The 26,453-nt window shown below is 41.3% G+C and overlaps 1 protein-coding gene across 1 annotated transcript; it reads right to left on the bottom strand.

The window, feature by feature from the left end:
- Positions 1-8,396: 8,396 nt before the first annotated feature.
- On the bottom strand, positions 8,397-25,332 carry socs5b (suppressor of cytokine signaling 5b). The gene is made up of 2 exons (XM_014338260.2): positions 24,766-25,332; positions 8,397-15,367 (listed from the first exon to the last, which is right to left on the bottom strand). The coding sequence occupies exon 2, from the start codon at positions 15,346-15,348 to the stop codon at positions 13,657-13,659; it is 1,692 nt and encodes a 563-aa protein (XP_014193746.1). The 5' UTR covers positions 15,349-15,367; positions 24,766-25,332; the 3' UTR covers positions 8,397-13,656.
- Positions 25,333-26,453: the final 1,121 nt, after the last annotated feature.

Here is a 26,453-nt window from a genome sequence, read left to right as displayed (position 1 = left end):
TATTTATATTTCTTCATACATTCTTATATAGTTCTATATTGTGTATTTTGTTGTACAGTTATTTTATTTTCAACTTTAATTTATATATTTTATTCCTTCCTAGTTAAATTGACCCTTTTTAATTTTTCATATTTATTTCCTATCTTATCATAGCCTTTTCCTTTTTTGTTTTCTTTAGGTCACGAGCAGTTGTCTAAGCATTTCACTACATATCGTACTGTGTATGACTGTGTACGTGACAATTAAAATTTGAATTTGAACAAAAAACTTAGGTAAGGGTAAGTGGCGTTTCTGTGGTCACAGCCTGCGTGCCTGAGATGACCATATGACAGATATTCAGTCTGAGTGACATCGTCAGATCAAACAAAAGATAATCTGTCAGAATCAGAGAACAGCCTGAAGCCTGAGGGTTTGGCTAGTTGGGATTGCCAGCACACATGCTGGCCTCATTGTTCGAAACTTTGAGTTTAATATGACCATCTACCGCTGTAGCAGATATATTTACATAGCAGATAACAGGGGAAACATATTCCCTTTAAGTTCTTTTTATTTTAATGATATTATACTCCTCAGTCTTTGGTGTGATACTGGGACACCACGGCAGCATCAGCCAGATTAAATTAGCAGAGAGTTTATCCAAATGTCAAGAACACTACATTAAGGGCTAAACTGGTAACGTCTGACTGCAATGAATCAATGCTGAACCATAAAGCTGAAAAAATATGATGTAATTATATGTTATTACTCCATTGTTTGTTCCCTCACATAAGCACCAACGAAATATGGGTTAAAAAAAGGACTTTTTTTGTTTTCCTACATTTTTTTCACTGTTAACAAATCATCTTAAAAGACCAAACTCAGTGGTGCTGTCTATATATTTGTATTGTCTATACTTACCCAGTTTTTTGTTCCTCTAATGAGAAAAGTAGTGTAACTGTTGGGGACTATTTTATGGATTAATCCACATGAATCTCTGGAAGTAGGACAAAGTAACTCATATGGCGCTCACTCTAAATAAGCTTATACTGTGTGTTTGGATGATAATAATAAAGAAACATCGTCGATCAGTGCCAGGCTTCACTGAGGTGTAACAAAATAAAAGCTGTCATCTTTGAAACAGCTTTTATTTTGAAGCCCCTATCTTTAAAAATGTTGAGAGAGCCATAACTTGAATTTCATTAGTCTATACTTCAAGTATAGCCTCAACAGTTAAACCAGATAAAAGCTTCAAAAGCTTCATATGAATGCGCCCAAATATTTTCTTTTCCTCCATAAATTCACTCATCGATTTCCATTGATGTCTCTGATCATCTGGAAGGCATTTGAACAATCCATCATAATTCCAAAAACTACTACTGTTTACAAAGTAAAGCTTGGGCGAACCAGCATAACATCTGGATTTCGCTTATAGCACCAAGTAAATGTTTGCACGCTGAGTCACACTATTTTAGAATAAGACAGGATTTGATGTGACCAGAAATCAAAGGTTAACCATAGAGCGATGCCCCACAGCAAGTTACCCAATGAGTGACAACGCCATCCGAGTTGCTCAATGAGCTGTGGTTGTTTTGGCAAGTTTGCATGCACGATGTGAAGCTGAGCCCTGCAGGGAAAAGATGCTCCAAGATTTTCTAGTGAAACAAAGATTACAAGAAATGTCAGTAAAAATCCCAGAGAAGCATAAAAATAAAGGAGTTTGTAACTAAAGAAATTGCCTCAGCTTTGTAAGGAGGACTGGTCAGTCAGCATTTTCTTAAAAACACAAACAATTTAAATTACGTAGATAAAACTAAATGCTATTATCATCTATAGTGGATCCGTTTGAGCTGGTCCAAAACAATCCCTCGGCACGGCAGAAGCTCATATATTATGTTTATACTCCTGAAGCAGAGTTACATGTGTGACAGTTGCCAGATGAAACAGAACACACGTCAGCAGCATGTAAACAGCATATGTAGAAACCAGGCCAGATCTGCCAGTGAAAATATGTCAACACATTAACAAATCAAGTGAACCTTGCACAACCTGGGTGGGTTGCGGTCGTATAACTGGTGCCCAGTGGTGTGACAACAGCTGTGTGAGTCACTGGGAAACTGAGAGACTTCTCCAATAATCCTAGAAGAGACCCCGGGGCCCAGATGAAAAGGCTCTGGGCTCCTTGTGGTCACCCTTCGCTGATTCACTCTTCTGGGAAAGCCAAATGAAAAAGGAAACCGCACAGCAGCCCCGATTCTCACTCTCCTTCCTCGTTTTCCTCTCATTCTTTTCTCCTTGTTTGTTTCTTTTTTTGACGTTTTGTCTCGAGGACAGAGACAGCGATGCTTTTCATTGTTTAAGTCGTTCATGCTCCGGCATTCATGTGTGATTGCTACAAGCCCTCAAGAACCAAATACATGTACAAGTTGTGTAATTATGTCCCATCAATATTGTTACATTTGTAATGCATCAGATGACTGAGTGTGAAAGTGTGCAGACTGCATTAGTTTTTTAGAACAACATGATGTACTGTCTTTGTAGTGCATTGAGAAGCAAATAATATCCATCCCATAGACTGATTAGGACTAAATATTGGCTATAGTACAGGCTATTTTCTATAATTTGCTACTGTTTATGGGAGCCAGAAGTTAGCCTGTTTTGACATAAAGTCCAGCTGTGTTCTGGAGCTGTGTTTGTATGAAATGCAACAACCTCTTGGATTGAAAAATGAAGCCAACAGAATCACTGCCTCTCAGGTTCTCAGTTGGTCCAGGTCTGCAGAACGTGAGGGCTGTTGAAGGAACCGCCTACATCCTCTGTACAGATGTTGCTTGGCACTGTTCTCAACCAGGACAACCCTCAAGGGCCGCTTCACCAGCAGGTCTGATAATCCTAACCCAGTACTTAACAGCAGTCAGGGTACTGCTGAATAGCACATGGATTACTGTGCAACCCTCACTACCAAAAAGCACAGCGTACTTACAGTGTAAGACGGGGAAATATTGTTTGTTTTTTCACTACAACACCAGGAAATCATGCAGCACTAAAATTTACTTACACACTACTTAAATGCACTTACAGTATAATTATTCCTTCGTTTCCTGCAAAAACCTGACTTGTTACCTCCTTATTCTCATGCACATACATTTAAGTATTTGTTAATGAAATAGCAATACATTGTAATTTCATGCTTTAATTACATTTAATTACAGCGGAATTGCGCTGTTGGCCACAGACTGTGCAACCTAAATTTATCCACCTATGGCACTTAAGGTCAAAAAGTATGAAATATGAAATACACATACTAATATATATTTAAAAAACTGATTTTTTTCATTAATAGAAGAGCACAATGGGTTCTTTGCCATTAATTAGCCTGTTACATTGTATTCCTAGTAACACAGCCTCATCATCATCATCAGGGACCATCTTTGTCTACATCTCTTCATCTGTAAAGACCACAAGCAGCCAGTTTATTTTGTTTATACAGCGCTAAATCACAACAACAGTCACCTCAAGGCGCTTTATACTGGAAGATAGACCCTACAATAATACATACAGAGAACAACCCAACAATCATATGACCCCCTATGAGCAAGCGCTTTGGCGACAGTGGGAAGGAAAAACTCCCTTTTAACAGGAAGAAACCTCCAACAGCACCAGGCTCAGGGAGGGGCGGGGCCATCTGCTGCGACTGCTTGGGGTGAGAGAAGGAAGACAGGATAAAAGACATGCTGTGGAAGAGAGACGGCATCGCATTTCTTCAGAGACGTCGAGCATAAAGTCTTTCTAGCAGGAGGTCATAGATAGCAGTCCCACTGTGAGACTGACAACAAGATGAAAAAAGTTGCAGATCTAACCTTAATAGGGAATTATGATCCTGTGTGTGTTTGACACTGAGCAGTAATAATTCCACAATTTCTTTATTTTGTTTTCTTTTTTTCAGGGTCCTGAAAATATAATTCTGTGCTACGTTGAATCCTTTTCATTTTTCTTTCATTCACTGGAGAACCCAATACCCAGTGAAGGGTAGTACCATATTTATACTTCAATTAATTACAGAGTAACCGGTATTCTCAATGCCAATGACCCAGGCAATACTAAGCCATAAGAAAATACAGCTTCACCACATATCCCATAGCTCTACCACAAGACCTATCGGAACCATCGCTCGCCTGTCCTGCTGCCTCCATAATGGTGCACCAGCCACCGCAGAGGCCATGGCTCCAGCTCCAGGCCCCATAGCTCCTCCACCACACTGCCTCTGCCTGCGCGAGGAATGAAGGATTAAATATAATGCTCGCATGTCAAGACTGCAAAGCAAGAGAAGGAGTACGGAGGAAGGAATTTGTCAGAACTTCATAAACACATACATGGATTCTGTCTCCCGATGCCAGTGCTCTGAGCGAGGAGAACTTTCTGGAGGCTCGTTGAGCCGAGGGGTGAGAGTAAGCAGGGCTGCTAAACGAGCCCAGGGTTTACGCAGAGGCCAGCCAAGCGGCAATAATACACTGCACCGGAGGAGAAGGACACAGGGGAGCAGGCGAGAAGAAAAGTGGTAGAAATAAAAGCAGAGAGCCAGAGAGAAAGGGAAAGAAGAGGCTGGATTGAGCAGGCTAAACTCCTGCTCTGTGGACAGGATAGTTTCAGAATTTATATATGTATATATCTGTGTATATATATATGGCATGCACACATATACAAAGAGGAATGAGGAGAGGATCTGGGAGGCTTTAAGGGGGAATGAGAAAGAGAAAAGGAGGAGGGAAAGACAGAGGAATTAACAGGACATGCCCACTGAATTTTCCAGGGCCTCTGCCAGAGAACAAAAAAATAACTGTTCACATGTGGTCCAGCTTCTCCTGAACCGAGGGGTGGAGGCACTGATGAAGAAAAGGGGTGTTAAAGAATGTTAATCGTGGTTTGGTTTTAATCAGATTATGTTGAGCAAAATCCAGACCTTTGGCTTGAAGATAATGGACAGGTGGTCAACTTTCCAGGACTGAGGAGAGGTCAAAGGGTAAATCTGCCTCTATGCTGCTTGGAAGATTTTCTATTGAACATCTAGCAGTATCAGATGCAGTCAGAGTTATTGATTATCAGATTAAAGTGTGGAAAAGCAAAGCAGAGGCTGAAAAATGGGACTGGTTGAACTTCCTCTCTAAGCCCCTGCAGCCGCCTCGACTCTTCTGCTCCAGATGATTGTGCGATTGGCCCTGTTGCTCTTGGCTCGGCTTGTGGAAGAGGAGCAGCCTACAGGCCCAGCCCTCCTCAGCCCCGTCAGCCACTGGGAGGTGAGCTCCACAGTGGGTGTAAAATACTGTCGGGTGGATATATTTCTGCTATGAAATATGGATGTGAGCCTCGTGTGTGCGCGTGTCCATCTGTGCGTGTGCATTTGCACAAGGTTAACTGGAGGTCAACGCTCACTTTGCCGCCAGAGACTTGGCGGCAGTCCAGAGCTGGGAAAGCAGCAGCAGTGTCTCTTACTCACTCCCCATCCTATGTCTTGCTCTCTGTGCTCCTCTTCTTCGTCACCCTCTTCTTTTAGCCAGTGCTATTGCAGTTTGCGTGCAGATAGCATGCAGGGAGCCATGTGGCCTGTATCTGTGTTGAGCTCTGGACTTAGCACTGTATGTGTGAGGAGAAAAGTGAGCACTGAGCACGAGAAGCGGAGGAAATGAAAAGCCTAACTAGTTCACGAGTGAAACAGGAGTCAGTTGAGCCCGAGAGAATGTAAGAGGAGGAAAGTTTTTTCCCCACGCATTGCAGATAATTTCAGAAAGTGGGGCTGTCAAGGAATTACTGGTACAGTAAAAGCTAGAAATACACATAACACTGACCTCATTAACAGATATATTACAATTTGAGCAGAGGCATGGCAGGCGTAAACAGTTTTTATTCCATGTAATGGTCTATTTTGTCCTGCCTTGCTTCTGCCTCTTTTTTCAGACAAGCAAATGAAAACATCTGGAGTGAAAAAGCAACCAATGTCCAAATAAAGGGTCAAAAACCCAAGAAATTCTCTGTTATTACTACTGAATTAACACAAGCTTGGTCATAACTACTGCTCAAGACCACTTTATTTATATGAATGTCTGTAAATGAAGTGTTTTAAAGTGTGGCCTTAAAAGAAATACATATACAGTCTATGGTGCAATGCTAAGTTAAATGACTGCTGGCTGTGGTTTCATATATGAATATGGTAGCCATCAAGACCTGACAAAAAAGTAGGCGTATTAGCCAAATGTAAACTGTTGCTACACTAAAACATTTTCTACTTTTGACTCATGCACATTGTTCAAGTGTGTCCCACCAAAAACAAAAAGTACTATGTCAACCTTTCAAACCTTATTTTCAAATGAAAAAACTATTTTCAGCAGAGAACAGCAGCCCGTTCCGCAGAGATAAAGAAAAAAGAAAGAACTGTAAAAAAAAAAAAAAAAAAGGAAACCCTTTAAATCTTGATTGCAGTGTGGCGGTTCTCACCCTTGACGTGTCTCTTGATGTTGGTGCCAACAACAACTGCTTATTGCAGCTCAATGCACTGGCAGAGATAGAGCTGTGTGTGCAGCGGAGGCCGGCACACCGGGCTGATAAGGAGGCGGCGTCTCAGATGGAACTGACCGGGCTACACAGAGATGAAATCTTTAAGGTTTGGCTCGTTGATAAACTCACAAGACCTTCATCATCTGCACTTTCATGCCCATCGTCCCTCCCCTGTCAGTGACCCATATCTAAGTCCAGATTCCACAACTTATTGCTGCTGACTTATTGCCTGGTATCCATTTTTGGTCGTGCCAGAGGGCTGAAGAAGGGAGGATATGTTTTGACAGCATTGCAGTAAGTTTTATGAGTTTGTTACTCAGTTTGGTCGCTCGTCCTTTGAGTCAGCTGAGACTTGCTTGAGATGTACGGTAGTTTGCCCTCACCCCGTCTCTCCTCCTGGGTGAGTTTCAATTATTCATAAGCGTTGGGTAGCCAACTTGAAACTGATAACCCTCATGCTATTTATACTTCATTTCAAATGAACAAATACTTAACTGTGAAGTTCCAGGCAGCTTGGCCGTGTCTGTCTGCATAGCTTCTGCTGGGCACAGTGAGGAAGGTAGGCCGCGGGCACCGTGCAGAGGCTGTGCTCCAAAGGTGAGCCCAAAGCACAGAGCTACAAACTATATATAATTTATACCCTCCAAAAATACCCACAACTTAAATAATCGTTGGCTCTTTTTGGGGTCCAGACTGAAGTCCCAGTCTTCTTGGTTGGTGTTGTATGAACGTGCTCATCTTAGCAAAACACCCTCTTCAAGGTGAAACAACATGCAGAATATGAGCGCATTCATCTGTAAAGACTTTTAAATGCTTGGAATTCACTTAAAATTACTTTACTCGAGTATCCATGTTGCTGACGTTGTTATTTTTGTTCAATTTGATATTTAAATCTCTAAAGACAAACTCGATCTACATGTTAATAATATCAAATGATGAACAAAATACTAAGAAGAAACTAGATATTGTATAAAATTCCACGTCATTAAGTCAAAAGTGAAACGTGGTAATGCTTGTCCTAAAAGGATTTTCGGTTAGGTTTTGGAAACAGCTTTAGATACAAGTTTGTGTTTTTCTATAAAGCATTTCTCATCTCTCAGGGACACACAAGCTGTTTTCTACGGAATCACATATCTCACATTTTGATTTATGTGCACAATTATCAACACTTAAGATGAGCTTTTTGCTTGTTCGTCATATTTTTTTCCTATGAGAGACTTTTAGCATCAATACCATGGTTTTATATTACAGCTTCAGTAGCAAAGCTAAACCAATTTAATGCCTTTGTCAAAGTTAAACACTAATGTGTTGGATGTTTTTTAATAATTCACTTCAGAAAACTTCAATAAAGTGCACTTTGTGAAAACTGGTGGCTGCTAAACACAAGTTATTTCTTATTTACATTTTGCTACCTGGCTCATCTACTTGCCGTTCTCTCTGAGACAGAATAATTTGTTAAATTGAATGAAAGTTGTATTTTTGAGTCACACACAAAACAGAGATTTTGATTGGTTCCTGTGTAACAGACTGACATACCATCCATACCAAGAGGCCAGAACATAAAATGTAACTGGGTGAGATGTGAGCTATGATTAACACATCAGCCTATAAACTGCAGGGCATCCACACAGAGTCTGCCTCGAATAAGTGAGTAATAAGGGAAAGTCTGAGGTCTCTGCATCCATGGATGGTGTCCTGTACGAGTGTACAAAGTAGGATTTGGCAGGTGGGACAACACCAAGGATTGGTAGTTTTGAGTGGGGGAAAATAAGACAAACTAAACTGTAGTGAGCTGCAGTAAATCTACTTTTGGCTAATCCAGACATGTAAGATGGAATAATAAAGGGGGAAAAAAATACATACACATTATATCATGGGCCAGTGTGGATTACACTTAACAGTTTTATTTGGAATATTAAGACAATGAAGCATAAGCCAAGCACCAAGAGTGACAGCTACAAGTGTCGCATCATACGGCTCTTAAAAATGAACAGGTTATACTGAAAAACAACTGTTTTTTTTTCCTCTTTGAATGGTGATGCAGATACACAGAACAGACAGTGAAATGTGAACATGATTATGCCATTTACACGCTCCGAATTCTACCTGACAGCAGACGAAAGAAAGAAAAGAAACGGGTGAGGAAAAGCAGAAAAGAACAGAACGGCGATATTCGTCTGACGACAGTTTGGTCAGCCCCGCGGCAGCGGCTGTAGCCCCGGATTTAAAGGGCTTTCTGTGATTGCCCAAAACGAATAGGGCAGTCTGGGAACATCCCAGTGCTGCAGAGTAACAACCATTAGTTCCCATCACTGTCAAGTCCTGTTGCCTCGGCACCCACATCCACCCAGCAACCAATGTGCACATACAGCATTAAAGTGACAGAGGATTGCAACCATTGTTACACTACACTCCATTGCATATTAGGGAGCAGTAATAAGGAAAAATAATAATTCTTTCATACTTCTGTTTGCATAAAAGCACTTAACCCAGCTTTCTAAAATATATATATATTTATATATGGGAACATGAAAAAATTAAATATCTCTTATTTATTTTTGTTTTTCTCTCTTTTTCTCTAGGATCTGACACCATGAGTCGTACCGTGGTGGTGGTGGTTGGTTTATACGTCCTAAATCAAGGGGTATTGCTATTATTTTAAGGGACAGCTAAGGAGACAACAATCTCTCATCTAGAGCAGAGTTTGTGGTTTGCCTCCACACACAAGGCTCTCATAGTGCAGCCCAATAGTGTCATACTAATGAAATGTTAAGCTTTTTTTGTGGTATTTTGTTTGGCTTAAGAACACAGAATATACACACACAGCTTTACCTTCCCTTTTTTGTGTGTGTGTGGGCTGGGTGTTGCACAGAAACGTGGCGCTGGCTAAATGTGGTCCATGTTTATACATCCCTGGCTTGGGGGGGAAGGGAGGGCGTGTGAATACCTGGGGTAGTGCATTTGTTAGAAGAAGTGTTGATAGTGTGTGCAAATCTGTGTGTGTTCCAGACAGTGTATGCACCACTGAAGAATAAAATGTCTTTTCATCAGGCTATTACATAAATCCATCATTCATACGTTGGTTTTTTTCTCACCTAAATCTACAAGTTATATGGCAAACGTGCTACGGTTAATGTCAGATATTTCCCATGGGGAAAACTGGGTTGAGAGGGTCCTGGGACTCTCCTTGCAATGGGCCTGCCTGAGAATAAATGGGGAGGCGGGGGGAGAACTGGGGCAGAGAGGCGTTGTTCATAGGAGTCACTGTCGTCACCCCTCACATTCAACTCTGCCCGTCTCTCCACGGGAAACTCTCCCTGTGTGGCTCTGTCCGTAAGCTAACATACATCCACACACATACGCACCGAGTCTTCAGCGAGGTGGAGAAAACGACTCCCATCAACACACCCTACAACACCTGTGAAATATTTTAGGAGCACCGGCTCCCCCCACCCCTCGTAACACCCACCCAAGTCTCACCATCTTCAGCTAACACACACGCGCACACGGTACGGTCCACAAGAATTTGGACAGTGGAACATTTTCAGTTGTTTTGGATCTTTAATTCAGCAAAATGGTATAAAAATTATGAAAACTATTCAAATTTCTCAGTAGGTTTTGGAGTAGTCAAATCCCTGCGGGGGTGTGGATAGTGCAATTCCTCTGTTTTGGATCAAAGCAGACAAACAGTGATCCTCAACATAAGAGTGAAAGCAATCACTCAGTTCAGCAGGGATTAGTTGCAAAAGACTGAATCTGTTGACCCTACTTGTAAATTTTGTTCTGAGAAGTCGACTAAAAGGTCAACAACTCCAACCACACACTTATCTGTTCCTCAGCTTGATTAAATCCAATATGCTGACTAAAGACGGGGAAAAACACTAAACAAACATGTCACTGTCCCAACACTTGCGGCCTGCTCTGCATAAAACAAATACACAATTAAAGTGCTATTTATTTAGACAAATCCCTTGTCCTTTCTGTGAGCATGCTGTTGCAGCAACAGGAAGCCAGGACTCAGCAAGCCAGCTACATCTCCTCCCTCCCTCCTTATTGTTCACCTCAGCCTAAACAGGACACCATCGTCACAGTGATGTCAGCGATGTGGCTGGACGGCGAGGGAACGGTTTGTATATTATAATAATAATAAAGAAAAAGCAACACAGACTGGACCTTACAGCACAGTGACCGCGGGCTCCAGAATGGCAACGCTGGCCTTTGATCTGTGTCTGCATATAGGATGCAGCACTTGTACTGTAGCAGCTGTGTGCCATTGCTAGGCTGCAGCGTGAGAGACAAGACACAGTGAGAAAGACGGTCTGACGTATGCGTAGTTTGGGGGTTTCATTTGTACAGTTAAGTGTGGAAGCTAAAATACCTCAAACATAGAAGTGCACATGCAAGAAAACTCAGTGTCAGCCTTATTCCACTCTTAAGGGTCACGCCTGCCACTTCAGCTAACACCAGTGATTAACATACAAAGAGACCTGCAGTGCTGTTAGTAGAGTACTACAACTTTTGAGTAAACAAGAAGTAAAACTTTGATCAGTTCACAAAATAGCCGAAAAAGCTAATACTGGTTGGTGAAGTCCTTTAACCAATCGTGTGACCACCTGCAGAAAAATCCTCGTCTGATAAATCCATAGAAACTGGACGACTGTTTAGCAGGTATTTGGTAGCGAGTTGATGGTGTAGCTCTAAGTCTTACATAGTGTAGCAGGGAACTAGCCATTAATTGTTTGTAAAACCAAAATCTAAACTAGTTAAAGTCTAACACTACATAAGCTTTAAACTACTAGTTAATACATGTAGGTTTGTGCAAGAGCTTTGGTCACAGATGCAGATATAAGAAATAAATTATATATTTGTTCATGATTCATCCTTACTGATGGGAACTACATCTTTTAACAGCTGAGTGGGCTGACAAAGCAGTTTGAGAACTCGACAGAGTAGGCTCGGTGATCATGATCTCATCTGTATCACAGTTTAAATATTTTAGTTTGAAACACTAATGTGAAGGATTACACCCTAATGAAACTACTCAGTCTCCACCCATCTCGCCCTCCTTCAGTCATCTATACATTTTATTAAAATTTCAACTTATGTCAGTTATTTAAAAGCCAGTTATTGCATATTTACAACTACTCAGGAGACTGAACAAATACTTGTGCTGATGAACTGATTTTAATACTGATAGCTTAGTTAGATCATTCAACATGCTCACAGTAGAGAGTTAAGCTTAAAGCTCACTCCTTACAGCTGTCTGACAAGCTGAGGATGAAAACAATATACATGTGACAGGTCGGCTATCTAAACTGAAACATGCTACAGCAGCACAACTGACTCTGGACCCAACAATAAAGAACGGCTAATGCGCGCACAGAGTCAGAACAGATGTGACTAATGCACACCGTTATTTCAATAATCTGCAAGAGCTTAATCAACATAGCACCACTAAAATGTTATCCATTATAAAATCTTTAATGTGCACAATAAATATTGAGCTTATTGCTCCTTCGACTCTTCATTATGACCATCTTCAGTTCTATTTGATGAGAGCCGAGTGGATCGTGCTGAGGCACCTCCCACTCTTGTTTGGAAAATAAAGTAACATATTACTGGACATGTATGAGGCACACAGGTTACGCTTAATAAGACATTATGGAAATGACAGGCTAGATAACTGAGGATATGCCCGCCTCTCAAGAGTTGAGGGTTCTCATCATTTAATACTGTAATTATGACAATGAACAGAGAGAGAAAGTAGCACTGCAGTCTAATCCTGGGAGTTGTTCTTTCCTATTTTAGAAGATTCTTGCTGAGCTTTTGAAATCCTCTTCATTCATCTATAACTATATGAAGTGTCTCATGACACAGCCCGATCTTGATCAAGGCTCGTTACTGCCTCACTACGCTGTAAATCGACTTGCTTAAAGAGATAGTCTTTACACAGCTGCTCTCACTTCCTATGAAAGACATTTGTTAGGATTCTTTATTGTAACCAAAAGAACCCAGGCCTAGCTGCACTGATGTTTCAAATGTAATTACATATGTTGAATTCATGGATTGAGATTTATTTATATATTTGAATTTTTATTTATATATTGAATATACAGATATTGCTGATGCAACAAATGGATCGTGAGCTTAAGGAGGCACCTATAAAACGGAATAAAATATCAACCTCGATTTCAGGAAGAACTGAACTGGGTGCATGTGTCCACATGCCAAACTGCCTATGGTCAGTGAAGAAGTGACAGGCTGCTTTCACAACTGCACCAATGGCAAGATTTCCTCACAATCTGTCATGTTTCCAAAGCAATGCCACACAGGTGGAATAAAGCTGACAAGTTTAGCTTGCTTACTAAATGCCACACAGTCAACTGATTTATTAATCATCACTCACGATACTGCTAAAAGAGAAACTAATGTTCCTTTAGGACTTACGCATAATCCTTAGAAATCACTTGTTTTCCTTCATCTCTGGCTTCACTGATGCATGCAACGAGATGGCAAAGAATATGACTTATGTAGCTCTATCCATAGGACAAGCTCTGACTGCAGTATACCAAAATAGCACCTCCAGATCCCCTCTCAACCCACACACACACACACACACACAGACACACACACCTTCTCTTGTAAAGGTGCTCCACTAGGTGCTTTGACAAGCTAAGGAAGAAAAGTAAGAGCGCACAAAGTGAGCTGTACAACATAGCCATGTAAGCCTAAATAGCAATTTAGGATGAACGGGGGAGGCATGCAGGCAGGTCTACAGGCAGGGTGATGTTGTGGGATCAGGCAGACACTTAGCACAAAGCAAGAGAAAGGAAAAAAAAAGACACAAAGCACTGATATTTGTGTCTCCCCTCCCTGTCAAAACAACCTGTTCAACGCAAAAACATGTGCTTGCCAGACAGCATTATACTGAATATAATCATATGTACTTTTGTGATGTAAGTAATAACTAAAACAAAGTTTAGAATGAATCTTGTATAGCTTGTTATACTTAAACTCGATCCCCCACCGGTAAGAAAGCCATATCAGTATAGCTTCCATTTTGCTAATGAGGAATTTCTAAAGTCATGAATTCCTCCTGCAGCATGTCTAACAGGCAATGGAGAAGCCGCCCTATTTGACTTTGAGTGGCGGTTCCCTCTCCAGCCAGCGAACTCGTACTTTCTGTTTATAGTGATACTCCTTGAGGAAGTCCTGCAGGGCAGGAGGCAATGGCAGAGACCCTATACCATCGTAAGTGGTCCAGCGGCAGATGGCGGCCCGTGCCAGGTGCTGCAGGCCAAAGGGGAAAGTCCGATGAAGAGGCGCTGTAAGCAAAGGTTCGAAAAACATGCAGGCGCTGGGGTCTTTATAGTGCTCCAGCAGTCCTGTGACAGTGGAAGAGTGGAAAACGCAAGGATCATGAGCGTCAAAGCTGAAGTTGTGGTTCCACTGCTCGATGCGTGCGTGCAGGGAGCGATTGTAACGGCGGAAGCTAACAGAGAAGAGGTAGTCCTCCTGGGCTGAGTCACGCAGCAGGAAGGTGCCCTCAGGCCTCCCATCCAACAGCGCTTCTGCCTCGTAGCGGTCCATTACGCCCCAGTAACAGGGCAGACCTGTAATCTCTAAAAGATCTGGCACCAGACAATGGATGTAGTCTATCTGAGTATGAACCTTCCAGGGACCGGGTTGTTGTCGGCTAAGGTGACCATCCCCTGAAGCATGCCTCTGCTTGGGCCTCCTGGCCTGCAGACAAAGGGTGGTCGAATCCTCCTCAGAGTCACAGTCCTGGGATGACGCTGCAGCCCCCAACAACTGCCCACAGGCTCCTGATGATGCAGCAGCCAGAGCGCTCCCGGCCCCTGTGACCCGGCCTTCCCCAGAGGCCTCTCCCATGCCAGGAGCCATTTTTGGTCCCAGTTTGTAGAGAGAGGATCCTGGCACTGAGGCCTCCAGGGTGTGGATCTGTGCATTGGGTGGTGGGTCCACACCTTCCTCGATGCTGAGCCTGCGGCGCTCGCGCAGACGTTCTTCCTCATCCTCGGGAGAGGGGTGGGCTGGGTCAAAAGCATCCAGAAGGGCAGTAGAGGAATGCGGGCTGACTGGTGCTGTGTGCTGTTTGATCAAGTGCCATTTGTGAGCAAGGTCTGAGCCTGGTGGAAAGGGGCAGGTCTCCAACATGAGCTCTGTGAGGTGAATCTTACGTTTGGAGGTGACGGCGTTCTTAGAGGAACGTGAGCACCTGCGAGCAGGCAGGGGTAAGCACAACCCAACTGTATCACTTAGCCGCTGGCGCAGAGAACGACCATTCAGACTGCGTCCTACTGATACAGAGTCATTTGTCTCCTGGATAGAGCTGACCCCATAGCGCCTGTCCCTACGGTTCCCACTCCCGCGTAAGCGGCCGGACCGCCTATCTGCCTCCAAAGAGCTTTGGGTTTTGGTGGAGCATGAGTGTTTTTTCTTGCCCCCCCACGGGGCATGACGGGAGTAGGAGTCTCTGCGAGCCAAGGGAACACCCCCGGACCCACTCCGCACATCTTCAGCGTCCTTGTCGATAGTTATCTCTACAATCTGAGGTATGTCCGACACACAATTATGATGACGGCGCCCTGCTGTTACCACTGGCACTGGTAGGAGGCTTCGTGACGGGCTGGAGGCTCCTGATGCCTGTGCCCCACCTGAGCTGCCTCCTTGACCGATATCCACCACACAGTGGACAGTGTCTGCCTCAATCCTGCTTTCATGGGGTCCTGAACTGTTGTTGTGGAAAAGTGTCTGGCATCTGCTCTTCAGATTGCTCCACATGATGCCCACTTTCTTCATTAATAGGAGCCCCTGGGACCTGAATATAAAAGAAGACAAAGCTGATTAACTCACAGGTGAGAACATCCCAACAGCAGCAATGGTACCTACATTTAACACTGAGGTACAAGCTACACAAAGAATGCCCTACATTTAAATTCCCCAGACTAATGTGCATCTAGTAATTAGACATGGTGAGAGTATAACGGGGCCAGAGTGTCTGGGAGGTGGGTGAGCTTGAGCTGTTGGAACAGCAGAGTTACGAGTTGCCAGGCAGACATGCAGGGACACAAGGCCACAGCTATAAATGAACCTAGGATCTGCTCACAGCTGATCTGCTGGTATGTACTGTATTACAGAGCCAGTCTAGACCTGACCAAAAACCTTCCCTGTAACAGCAGCAGACAGGGCACATGTATATTCACATACACTCTCACATAAGTGGTTGATTTATCACTAGTAGAATTTGACAGGGATTTGGAAGTTCTAGCACTAGAATGTATTCTAATAATCCAAATTTTACAGTGAGCAGAGTTACTATAGAGAAGCAGCCAAAGATGCCAAAGCCCTAAAGGAATTCATAACAGACTATTTCTACAGCATTTCCTGTTTCTGATGAGTTTTTTGACATCGTGGCTTTGTTAGTGTCCACACAACTGAACAAAATAATAAGATGCGTATACCAAAACAGTATCTTCAACCAAACTGTTTAGCACTTCTTCACACTAATGTTTAGGTTTAGATCCTGATGGTGCCGATATTATCCATTTGCATATATACTGGTTTCCCCATTTATAACAGACAAATGAGAATTAAAGTAAAGAAGAGATGGGAGAAACACCCTTCAACCATGTTTGTGCCGCACAGTTCGTCCACTACAGAGCACTCTGCGACTTCACTATTAGCAACACATTTAATGCCACAAACAACAAATTCATAACTTATTGTGACAAGATTATTCCATTACATTATCTCAGCAGGGATACATTTTAGGGAAATATGTTCATTATTTTTGTCTGAAAAAAAGTGGGAAAACTAACAAATTTAAAATCGCTAAATATTGTATTGTTCTATAAAGAAAATCTAAATATATCTGTCAAGGGTCTTTAGGGTCTTTGTTGCTAAACGGAATTACACCAAATTACTCATTTCTAAAAATAATTTTAGTCCATCTTCAGTGAACTTTGAATGAAACAAGTGCAAGAAATTAGCACAGAAACCATATTGTACCATACTTAAAAGAACAGGCATTTAGTGAGCTACTAACACAAAAGTCTTCAAGTCTCTCTGGAATCATCAAATCTAACTTCCTATCTTTTCTTTTGTTTTTGGTCGGTTAACTCAATCTTCTTCTGGGCTAAAACCTGTTACCCAACGATTATGAAACATCATGTCAACCAGCATGCAGAGTAAAGTTTACCTATAAATACTAACGAACACATCATGGTTCAACACTATCAGCTGTGACAGAAAATGTTTCGCAAGGTAAGCAAACCACGCTGAAATTCAGCACATGACATTTGCTCAAGGCAGCTCACTACGTTTATCACAGACTTAGGACCCTGGCCCACTTATGAATTTTCTTTGTCAGAAAAAAGATGAGGACAGAACAATGAATCTCCTTTAACAGCCATTATTGGTTGCTATACCCCCCCCCCAAAAAAAACAAAAAAAAAACTGCAACACTGGTGTAGCTTACAACCCAGCTGGCATTACCCAAAGAATTTGCAATAACCTTCAATATGTCCATTGTATTTCACAACCCAGTCCATAGTCAGTTCTTCCTCCTTCCAACAATGATCTGTACTAAGTACACATTAACTGGTACTAGGATAATGAAAAATGAAGCCAAAATTATGATGAATGACGGTGATATAGTAACCATGTATGAACAGACTTCAAAGCATGACAACTGACTACTATATGTTATAAAACTTCCAAAAAAAACCTTCAATATTATATCAAACTACAGACATTTCAATAAAAATAGCATACTAAATCAGAGGCTTGGGGAAACAGAAAACCAAAAATTATTTATAAAATGGATCAGGTTATTATTTAAAAAAACAAAACAAAAAAACGTTTAACAACATACCTCTTAAAATGCTGTGAATTAGTCTATTAACACTGCAGCTTTTTGAAATGAGCGTTACTGTATAAACTCAGAAGAAAAAGCAACTTTAAAGAAGCAGGAGTCAAGATAAATATAATAAAGATGATGGACAAATATAAAACTGAAATATGATCATCACTAAAATCTAGTTACAACCATTTGGAATACACCATTTTTAAGAAGGTGAAGTGTAATAAGCTCAATCTTTACTTTTTCAGTCAAGTTTGTTTATCCAATTCTTTTTTGCCAATTTATTTTTAATGAACACTTTGTGTTGTTATTTTAACTATTAATAGCCAACATAAAAATAAAATCACTAACACATAAAACCTCCACAATCACTACAAATAAAGGTTTGATTTAAGTCCTGTTCAAAACAGGTCCCAGACAGTCAAGTGAGTCTGTTGTCGAGCTGTGTTTGTCATTTACAGACTTGTGTCTACATAAACTTGAATCAGTTTCAAAATCTGTTAACCGAGAAACATGACAACATGGGATGCCATTTTCTGCTTTGTTGTAAACAACATTCAGCTGTGAGATAGATTTGATTGCATTATATAGGCTGTTTTATTTTGCATAGCAGTGGCCACCAGTGAACAGTGAAACACTCACTGTTAACAAACAGCAAAGGCAAATCCCAACTTGAGCATAAAAGAGGTTTAGGTTTATATTTCGACTGGTCTGGCAGCAAGTTGTATACAGGACAACCTTTTTAAAATCTCATTAATATATTTGGGTTATTTCCCATTTGGCATTTTCCTATTGTTATTTTCACCTGCCAACTACATGTGATACCAGCAAAAAGGTACGGATTTAATATTCTTATTGGGATTTTTTTTTTGGAGTAACATAACAATCAAATTATGAAAAAAAATTTGGAGGATTGGGAGCGACGGTCCAGATGATGACCATCCCAGACTGAATACACTCACCTGAAACACTCAGCCTGCTAATAGTGACTTTGACTCATTAACCCAGGTCCATATTTTAGATGAAACAACTGATAATTTGAATAATTGTGGGTGTGCTACCAGCTCTACAGTCAAAAACTGCATTTCTTCATCTGAACGTGATGTACTTTCACTAAAGTTTCAACACACTGACTGTGTTTCCGCATTAAAAGACCGCTGCAACTGTGGCAACAACCAATGTCAGCATCAACTCTGGCAAAGTTCAGCCACACTTTTGAGCATTTAATTTTCTGTGTGTGGGACAGAGCTGCCCCGTGTCCAGCCCCTTGCATGCAGGCTCCAAAAGAGAAAGAGAGAACTGTCTTCTAAATAGGGAACAGAAAAAAAATGCACCACAGATTTATGTCTTAATAACTAACAGAGGAGCACAGAAAGATAAGCCTCATGTACCAATAATAAACGTGTTTTTTGTGTTGTTTTGGAGTTTGGTTTTGTTGGGGGGGTTTTTGCCTCCAGTAACAAAACCAAAACATTATGATAACTTCAGCTTATTGACACTACAGTCTTTTATAATTTAGCCCTAGGGTCTGTTTAATACCTGGTTGCAGTACCCATCCCTACTCCATGCTCTATAAGTGTCTGTACAACAACGCGGATCATGGTCTGCTCTGCTGGATGTCTGTATTCAATGCGCTCAAGGGGTAGTGCCAGTAAGAAGAAAAAAAAAGATTATTCTGCGGTCTAACTACCGCTGACTGGCGATGGAGTGATGAACTACACATCATTTCTAACGGCAACATACAAATGACATTGTCTAAACTGGTTAGAAATGTTTGTTTGAAGCTGGGTTTAAAGCCTCTCCTCTGCCCTAAACAATGAAGCCAATGTCTTTGCTGCAATAGACTCAGAAAACTTCTCAGCGACTTTTCAGCGGTGCTGGTTGTGGCCACAACTACATTACAAAATTATTATTTTTATGTATGTGAAACTGATTCTAATGCATCTTACTACGACAACAGTTTTCACAGGGTTTATGGTCATTACTCTCAAGCGCTGAAAACGAGATCATTCCTGTTTGTTGCCGTAACAGTGACAGCAGTGGGGAAAACCCACCACTGTAAATCATGCCTTCACCGAGCCCACTGCAAAAACCAATTTATCAATTCTTGGCCACAGTTTTTCCCCTTTTTTTCCTGTGGTTATTGTCACCCCATCAGCGCTTCCCAGAAAGAAAGCACTACAGACTTAAATTGCCCTATAACACAGCAAAATAATTGCCAACAGCAGTCAGTGAACTGCTTTCTAGTTTTGTGCACGTCATTGTAAGCGACAGCTTTTACTCTGCCGCTTGTAACGAGGCACATAAAAATTCCACTTTATGCAAAATCTCCACATTGTATGGAAATCACAGAGATGCACTTGGCACAATAATATTTGTGTATCTTATCTGAACCAACAGTGCAGAGTAGATTAAATTAGCATATTGATCACTGAGTTACCAAGTCAAAAACATTTGACAGGGTTTGGCTTTTAAAGACTCGGGTGCTCTTAGGGGATATTAAAGTTCAGTTTTTAGGTTTGAATTATTCACAGTAACAAAACACAGTTAATCTGTCACTGTCAGAGCAGCAGAGGCTAAACCAAACTTGTGCATAACAGAGGTTCGAATTTATATCTGAACTATCATGGCAACATTTTATAGGTGAAAATGATGCCATTGCCTGTGTATCAGATATTCTTACTGCCATTTTTCACTGTTTTTACCAACAACTACAAAAAAACTGTCATATTACTTGGATAATGAAATCAGATGTCACAACTCCAATTCCAAAGGTCAGTTCTTTCTTCAGCCACTAGTCTGCATAATCAAGCTTATGATGTTTCTGGGACCTGCTTTTTCCTTCATGTCAACAAGGTGCTGGAAACATTCCAGAGATTTCAGTCCATGTTGACGTGATTGCATCATACAGTCGCTGCAGAATCATCACGTGCACATCAAGGACGAACATCTCCCGTTCCACCACATCCCAAAGGTGCTCTACGGGACTGACATCTGGCAACTGTGGCAGCCATTTCAGTGCAGTGAAGTCATTGTCATGTTCGAGAAACCACTTTCAGATGATCTGATCTTTGTGAAATCGTGTGTTATCCTATTGAAAGGAGCAACGAGAAGATGTGTACACTGTGGTCTTAAACGCTTAGACATGCTGAGCAGCAACACTCATACAGACTGTGCCATTTAAACGATGCCGAGCTGGAACTAAGGGGCCCCAAATATCCCCCATTCCACTGCATCTGAAATGTTGATATAAAGCAAGATGGAACCATGCTTTCATGTTGTTTATGCCAAAATGTGACTCTGCCCTCCAAATGTCACAGCAGAAATGGAAAAGCATCAGACCAGGCAGCATTTTCCAGCCATCTATTGTCCAATTTTGGTGAGTTTGTCAAAAAAAAGAATGTAGCCCCAGTTCTCAGCTGACAAGAGTCGCTTAAACCACATTTCTTCCATATTCTGATGCACAGTTTGAACTTCATTAAGTTACCTTGACCATGCCTATGTCTAAACGCATCAACTCACTGCCATGTTACCAGCTGATTAAGATATTTGTGTTAGTAAGCCAATGGTGTCCCTAAAAAAGCAGCCGATGAGCGTACATTCATAAGAGAGTAACGGTCAATCACAGCCGCTGTGCATCGCAACCAGGGCTGCCACGATTAGTCGACTTGTCACGATTACGTCGACGACTAATTTAATAGTCGACGCGTCGTTTGAAGCTTTGTAAGATCCCAAAAGATGCAGGAATGAGTAGTAGGATTTAAGAGAGTAATAACGGACTGAAACAGAAGATGGCAGCACTGCATGTACAAGGATGCCAGCTGCCGTTAAACCCCGAAGAAGAAGAAGCTGTGTCCCAGAATTCATAGCGCCCTGCTCAGTTTCCAACAATGGCGGCAGCTAGTTAGTTTTAATATTACTCTTATTATTCTTTCTGGGTCACAAAATAAATGTTTAGCACATTTTCAGGCGAGAATGTAGCTGTGTAAACCTCAAATATGTGCTCAGTTTATCAAGACACCACAAAAGCGCTCCGACGTTTCGGAGACGTCTGTTACCCACCAGCTCGATAGCTAGCCAGGGGCAAGGCTCACGTAAATCGTTTTCAAACCCACCTCCATCTTTCGCTACTCAGGTTAAACATGATATATAAGTCACTTAGATAACTTAAAAATGTTATTGTTTGGCTTTTTTTAGTGTTTTATTTGTTCCTGAGTAAATCGGTTTGGCTGAGATTAAAGTTATAGTTTTTACACAGCTGAATAAACGTCAAGCAGACAGCTGATTATCAGAAGTGTGAGATGCTCAGAATTTACTCCGGTGTCCTGTTATATTTTAGATAGCAAGGAGCAGACGGCTGAGTTTATTAAACTTCACCTAAACAATCTTCAGATTTCATTAACATTTAATAAACTATCATCTTGTCTTTATTTTTAGTTAGCACTTACCTTAAACACTTAAAGCTGTAAGTTAATGATAGTTATATAAGAGCAGATGCTGCTGGTGCAATAAGCTGTACGTTTTACGTCCAATGGATGATGATCTGATTAGTCGACTAGTCGCAAAAATAATCGGTGACTAGTCGACTATCAAAATAATCGTTTGTGGCAGCCCTAATAGCAACACAGTTTTATAAACCAGTACAAGTTTATCCACTTTAAGTTATCAGATGACATACACTGTAGCAAACAGTATAACAGACTTAAGTGGAACACGTTATGTATGTTAAAAGGGTGGTTTCTCAGGATTTGTAAAAAGTTTAAAAACCTGTCTTGGTCAAATATTGCTCAAACCTGTGGAAACCTACAGCCTGCTTTAGACATTGAGACTAGCCTTTTATTGATGCAGCACAAAATCAGTATTAGTTATGTAAATCAAAAATGTTGTAATTTTTATAGGATTTGCATTTACCAGTGTAGTAGAGGGATACATATCATTTTAAGAATTTCTAAACAGCTAATTTAACTTTTTAAAGCAACAATATTATTGCAATCATACTATAATTATATGTCTTCAGGAATAGATATTAAAGCCATATTTGACTTTTCCCATTGTGGGACTAAACATCATACTAATGATCATGCTTATAAAAGTGCTTTATGTTTAAACTGCCAAATGTTGAAAGGCACTCCAAGATTTGTTCGAAGAGGTACATGGCTCAAAGTGAACTGTGCGTCCAGCCAATTCAATTTGAGAAAGCAAAACATGCAAACAACAGCCTCTCATTTGCCAAAGTTTTGTTTGAACACAATGGCTTTTCTGCTCACAACCTAAATTTGCCAGAAGTTTTCTTGATTCTGTAACTGTACTGTCAAAATGAACAAACCACTGAACTCCAAAGTAAAAGTGCATGCTCCCACCCTGCTGTGTGTCCTCCAAGTTGAACTGGAACTGTGAGGCTAATATTATATCAGTTACATCTCAAGAGCTTTTCCATCCCGGCTTGTGAGAGTTATTCTTTATCTTGCGAATCAGTTCAAAAAGCCCCAAAAACACAAACCATGCAATGTTCAAGTTTACAACAACTATGACTACATAGTCCCTGGCTTCCAAAAGCTATATCTATACAACTACTTCTCATGCACAAGTATGATTATATCATAAACTTGGCACCATATTCCAAATCTCCTTTGACAAACAGCTAAAAAGAAAAAACAAACAAAAAACTAAAGAATACAAGTTTGCTGGTTAGTTTGACAGTTTTATGTCCACTGTGACACTAATTCAAACAATTACCCTAAGATACACAGAAGCACAATGCTCATGTGTTTCATGAAAACTGGCACCTATAACTGAAAATCTGCCAACTTGTACTTCAGTCTTATCTGTTCCTTGTTCTCATTAGTGTGGCTACTGTCATACCAGACATGCTGGCACTGACTGAACAACTGCAAACATACAATCACTAGCTTTCAGGTCAGTGCATTTAATTAACACAGAATACAGACCACCATATGTTCAAATACCCAATCCGTGTGATAGCAAATATTAAAGAACTTTTGTATATTTCTAATTGATAAAGAACAGACAACACACACAGGAGCATATCATAATGTAGACATGCGTCTGCAATTAAAGCCAATTCAAGTGTGAGACAGTCCTCCTGAACCTTCTGACTTTTGCTGTTGTCAACAATGGCTGCACCAAGTGTGATCCAGTCCACAGCCATTTCGGCCATCCTGAAACAGAACTAGGCTACTTCTCCTCTCCGACAACCCAACACACCCATTCTCCTGGGACCACACTGATCTAAGAGAGGTCTAGAGAGAAGACAAGATTAAGGGAGGATGCCTCCCCTGCTCAGACCAGACCAGAACAGAGTTAATGAGGTATTTGTAGCTCCTCACATTATAGAAGATTTGTGGGACATGCCATGCAATAAGAAAACATCAAAACGAATGAGCACGCCGATTGTTTTTCCCCCATCGCTTAAAACCTGACAAACTGGACGCTGAAGAACTTCTCGGTTAAAATACACCTTTGAAGCAACATTTTCATCCATACTCAATAATGCACTACTTGAACTGAATCAACGCTGTTTCTCCACAGCAATTATTCGACACCCGTGTTCCTTTGTTAGTTGTTTGAGCTTAGTACATCGTTACAAACACATCATTTAATAAATATATACTTTGTTAATCTAAAAAGAAAATCTCAAATTAATAACAAAGACATATTCTTCCAAATCCGTTTAGATGCCATGCTAATTGCCTTAAGTTATGCGATTACAAAAACAGTCTTCGTTTCAGTGCAATCTTGACAGGTCCGTTATAGTATCGTTGGCTACATTACAGATTCATGTGCTATTAAAGTCAACAGAAATCCGACAATCGCGTTAAAACGTTATCATAGCTGCTTCATAGATCTGGCTGGAAGGCCTCTCGGGTCCTGGAGGCCCCACATTTTCCCTGTCCCAGCCAAGTTAGCGGACTTGCTAACCCGCTAACGAACCACAGCCAGCCCCCCGGACACCTCTAAATGTAACTATTGAAAACGTTTTCCAGGCTCATAATTGCCGAGCTAGCTCGTGGACTGCAGTCATATAAATATAATGCTTAAAAAAGCAAATATTAGAGATATTTGTCATTTAGTTGGCAAAAGATATAATCAAGTTACTGTCCAGGCTTGTGAACTGTCAAAAATGCTAATTGTTAGCATGCCCCAGAACGGGAATTTCTAGCGTTTTAGTTAGCTTTGGCTAACTAACTAGCTAGCGGAGTTAGCATTTTAGCTTCTTAAAAAAATCCATTTTTTTATAAGTTACCCAGACGGTCCTGTGTACTATTAAATGAGCTAAGAAGACAAACGTGACAAGTTCGGCAAGTGCAGATTAGTTTCTAAATTTCATATCTTACCCGTGTGTCTCCTGAAAGCTCTATTCAACAGCTCTCTTTGTCTGCAAAAAATGGCTATTAAGAGAACTCAGGCATATATCCCCCTTGCGGACCACGGTGTCGGCTGAAACCACTGAAGGTACACGAATACTTGACGGTATCATACCGACTATTTAATTTATTAATGTAAAATGTATTTAAAAAACTAAATCGTGCGTTAAGCGCCCTGGAAGCCCGTTCTTCATTATGGTGGGGGTCTTCTTTTCTGCCGTGGTCGTTGCTGCTTCTAGCAACCAATATGACGGTAGTCTGAGCAGACACAGAGTCGGAGAGGCGGACTGTGCTCAACGTGAGGGATCCAGACTGACAAGGGCTCGGTCCAATGGAGCAAAGGGAAAAGGCGACCACTTCCGACGAAGCACGCGGATAGGGAATGCCTCGCGGCTCGCTCCTCGTGATGGGCATCAAGTGTCACCAATGAACGGAGAGAGGAGGATGGGGCTCTCTGCTGGGCTGCTACTTGGAAACGTGGAGAGGTGAAGTGATGCTGGTGGTATCCCGGGCAGGCCGGTCCACTGGCACATTGATATCAACGGGGTAAAAGACGGCCAACGAGCCTTCATTCACCTCGCAGCCTGTGGGGTGAATGAAACCACGGGATAACGGCAAACCGTTTAACTCCACAACAATTTTATTCTTACGAGTCATAAGTGAAGAATGTAATCTAATAACTAGAATAATTAATTTAGCCTCACCAATAATCTTCTTATTCTGGTCATACCCAAGGCTGCTTTGCAAGGCAGGTCCCTCAAACTCCAGGGTGCCTGGAAAATTCAAGGCATAACGTCTTACGTTTGTACTAATTTCAATTAAAATATGTTATGAAACCCCAAGACCCAATATAAACTGACATTTTGAAGGCTTTTAGATGCAGAATTTGTGATCCAAACTCCTAAAATAATTTGCCTCCATCATCTGACCACAATCGAAGCTTGGTTACCACAATTAGACTTTAAAGCACACTACAAAGTAGCCTAATTCATCAGCGTGTGCAGCAAGCAAGAATACTTGTGGTGGAAATTTGCGTTAAATTAATTAAAGGACCTGTTACAACCCACCTCCCATGACCTCGAGTGCTGTAGACCAGTGAGTACGTCTCATAACCTGTTCCAAAGAACAATTAAAAAGTCTCTGAGGAGAAATTACTCACTTGCACCCACACATGAGATCATCTCCTGGAGATGGATAATTCCTAAGCGCATGACACAAGCCGTAAGGGGAAGTGGAAGTTGTGTGAGTAATGTAGTAGTTCGCTGGAGCTGAGGGTTGTGAGTTCACGGAAATCACGAGCCGTCTGAGCACATTAGCTTTTACATCTCCGAGATACTGATCCAATTTGCGCTTATGAAAGGAAATGAAAGAGAATTGCATTAGCACTGATTCTTCAGCCAGGACTGATTCACACTGTTTTAGTCGACATGGACCTTCCCTAACAGGTCGCTGCTGCTGCAAGCAAGCCACACAGAAAGGATATGATAATAACTAACTACGGTGATTCAGCTTCTTATGAAGAAGAAAGGTGTGATAGTAGTGTATTACAGGTCCATGCGAGCTCAGACCTGACATATTTCCATATTAGAACTATTTATGAGTAGCTGAAAAAGCAGGGGGTGAGGTTTATTCATGAAATTAAAAGCGATGAAGTACTC

Source organism: Haplochromis burtoni, unplaced genomic scaffold, assembly GCF_018398535.1.
Source record: "Haplochromis burtoni strain Fernald_Lab_line unplaced genomic scaffold, NCSU_Asbu1 Contig_215, whole genome shotgun sequence".
NCBI classification, from domain to species: Eukaryota; Metazoa; Chordata; class Actinopteri; order Cichliformes; family Cichlidae; genus Haplochromis; species Haplochromis burtoni.
The sequence above is the reverse complement of the archived record's forward strand: the minus strand, read 5'-3'. Positions and strand labels throughout refer to the sequence as shown.

Coding starts and splice junctions, on each gene's coding strand:
- socs5b (XM_014338260.2), bottom strand. CDS start 15,348: ATGAAGAAAGTGGGCATCATGTGGAGCAATCTGAAGAGCAGATGCCAG.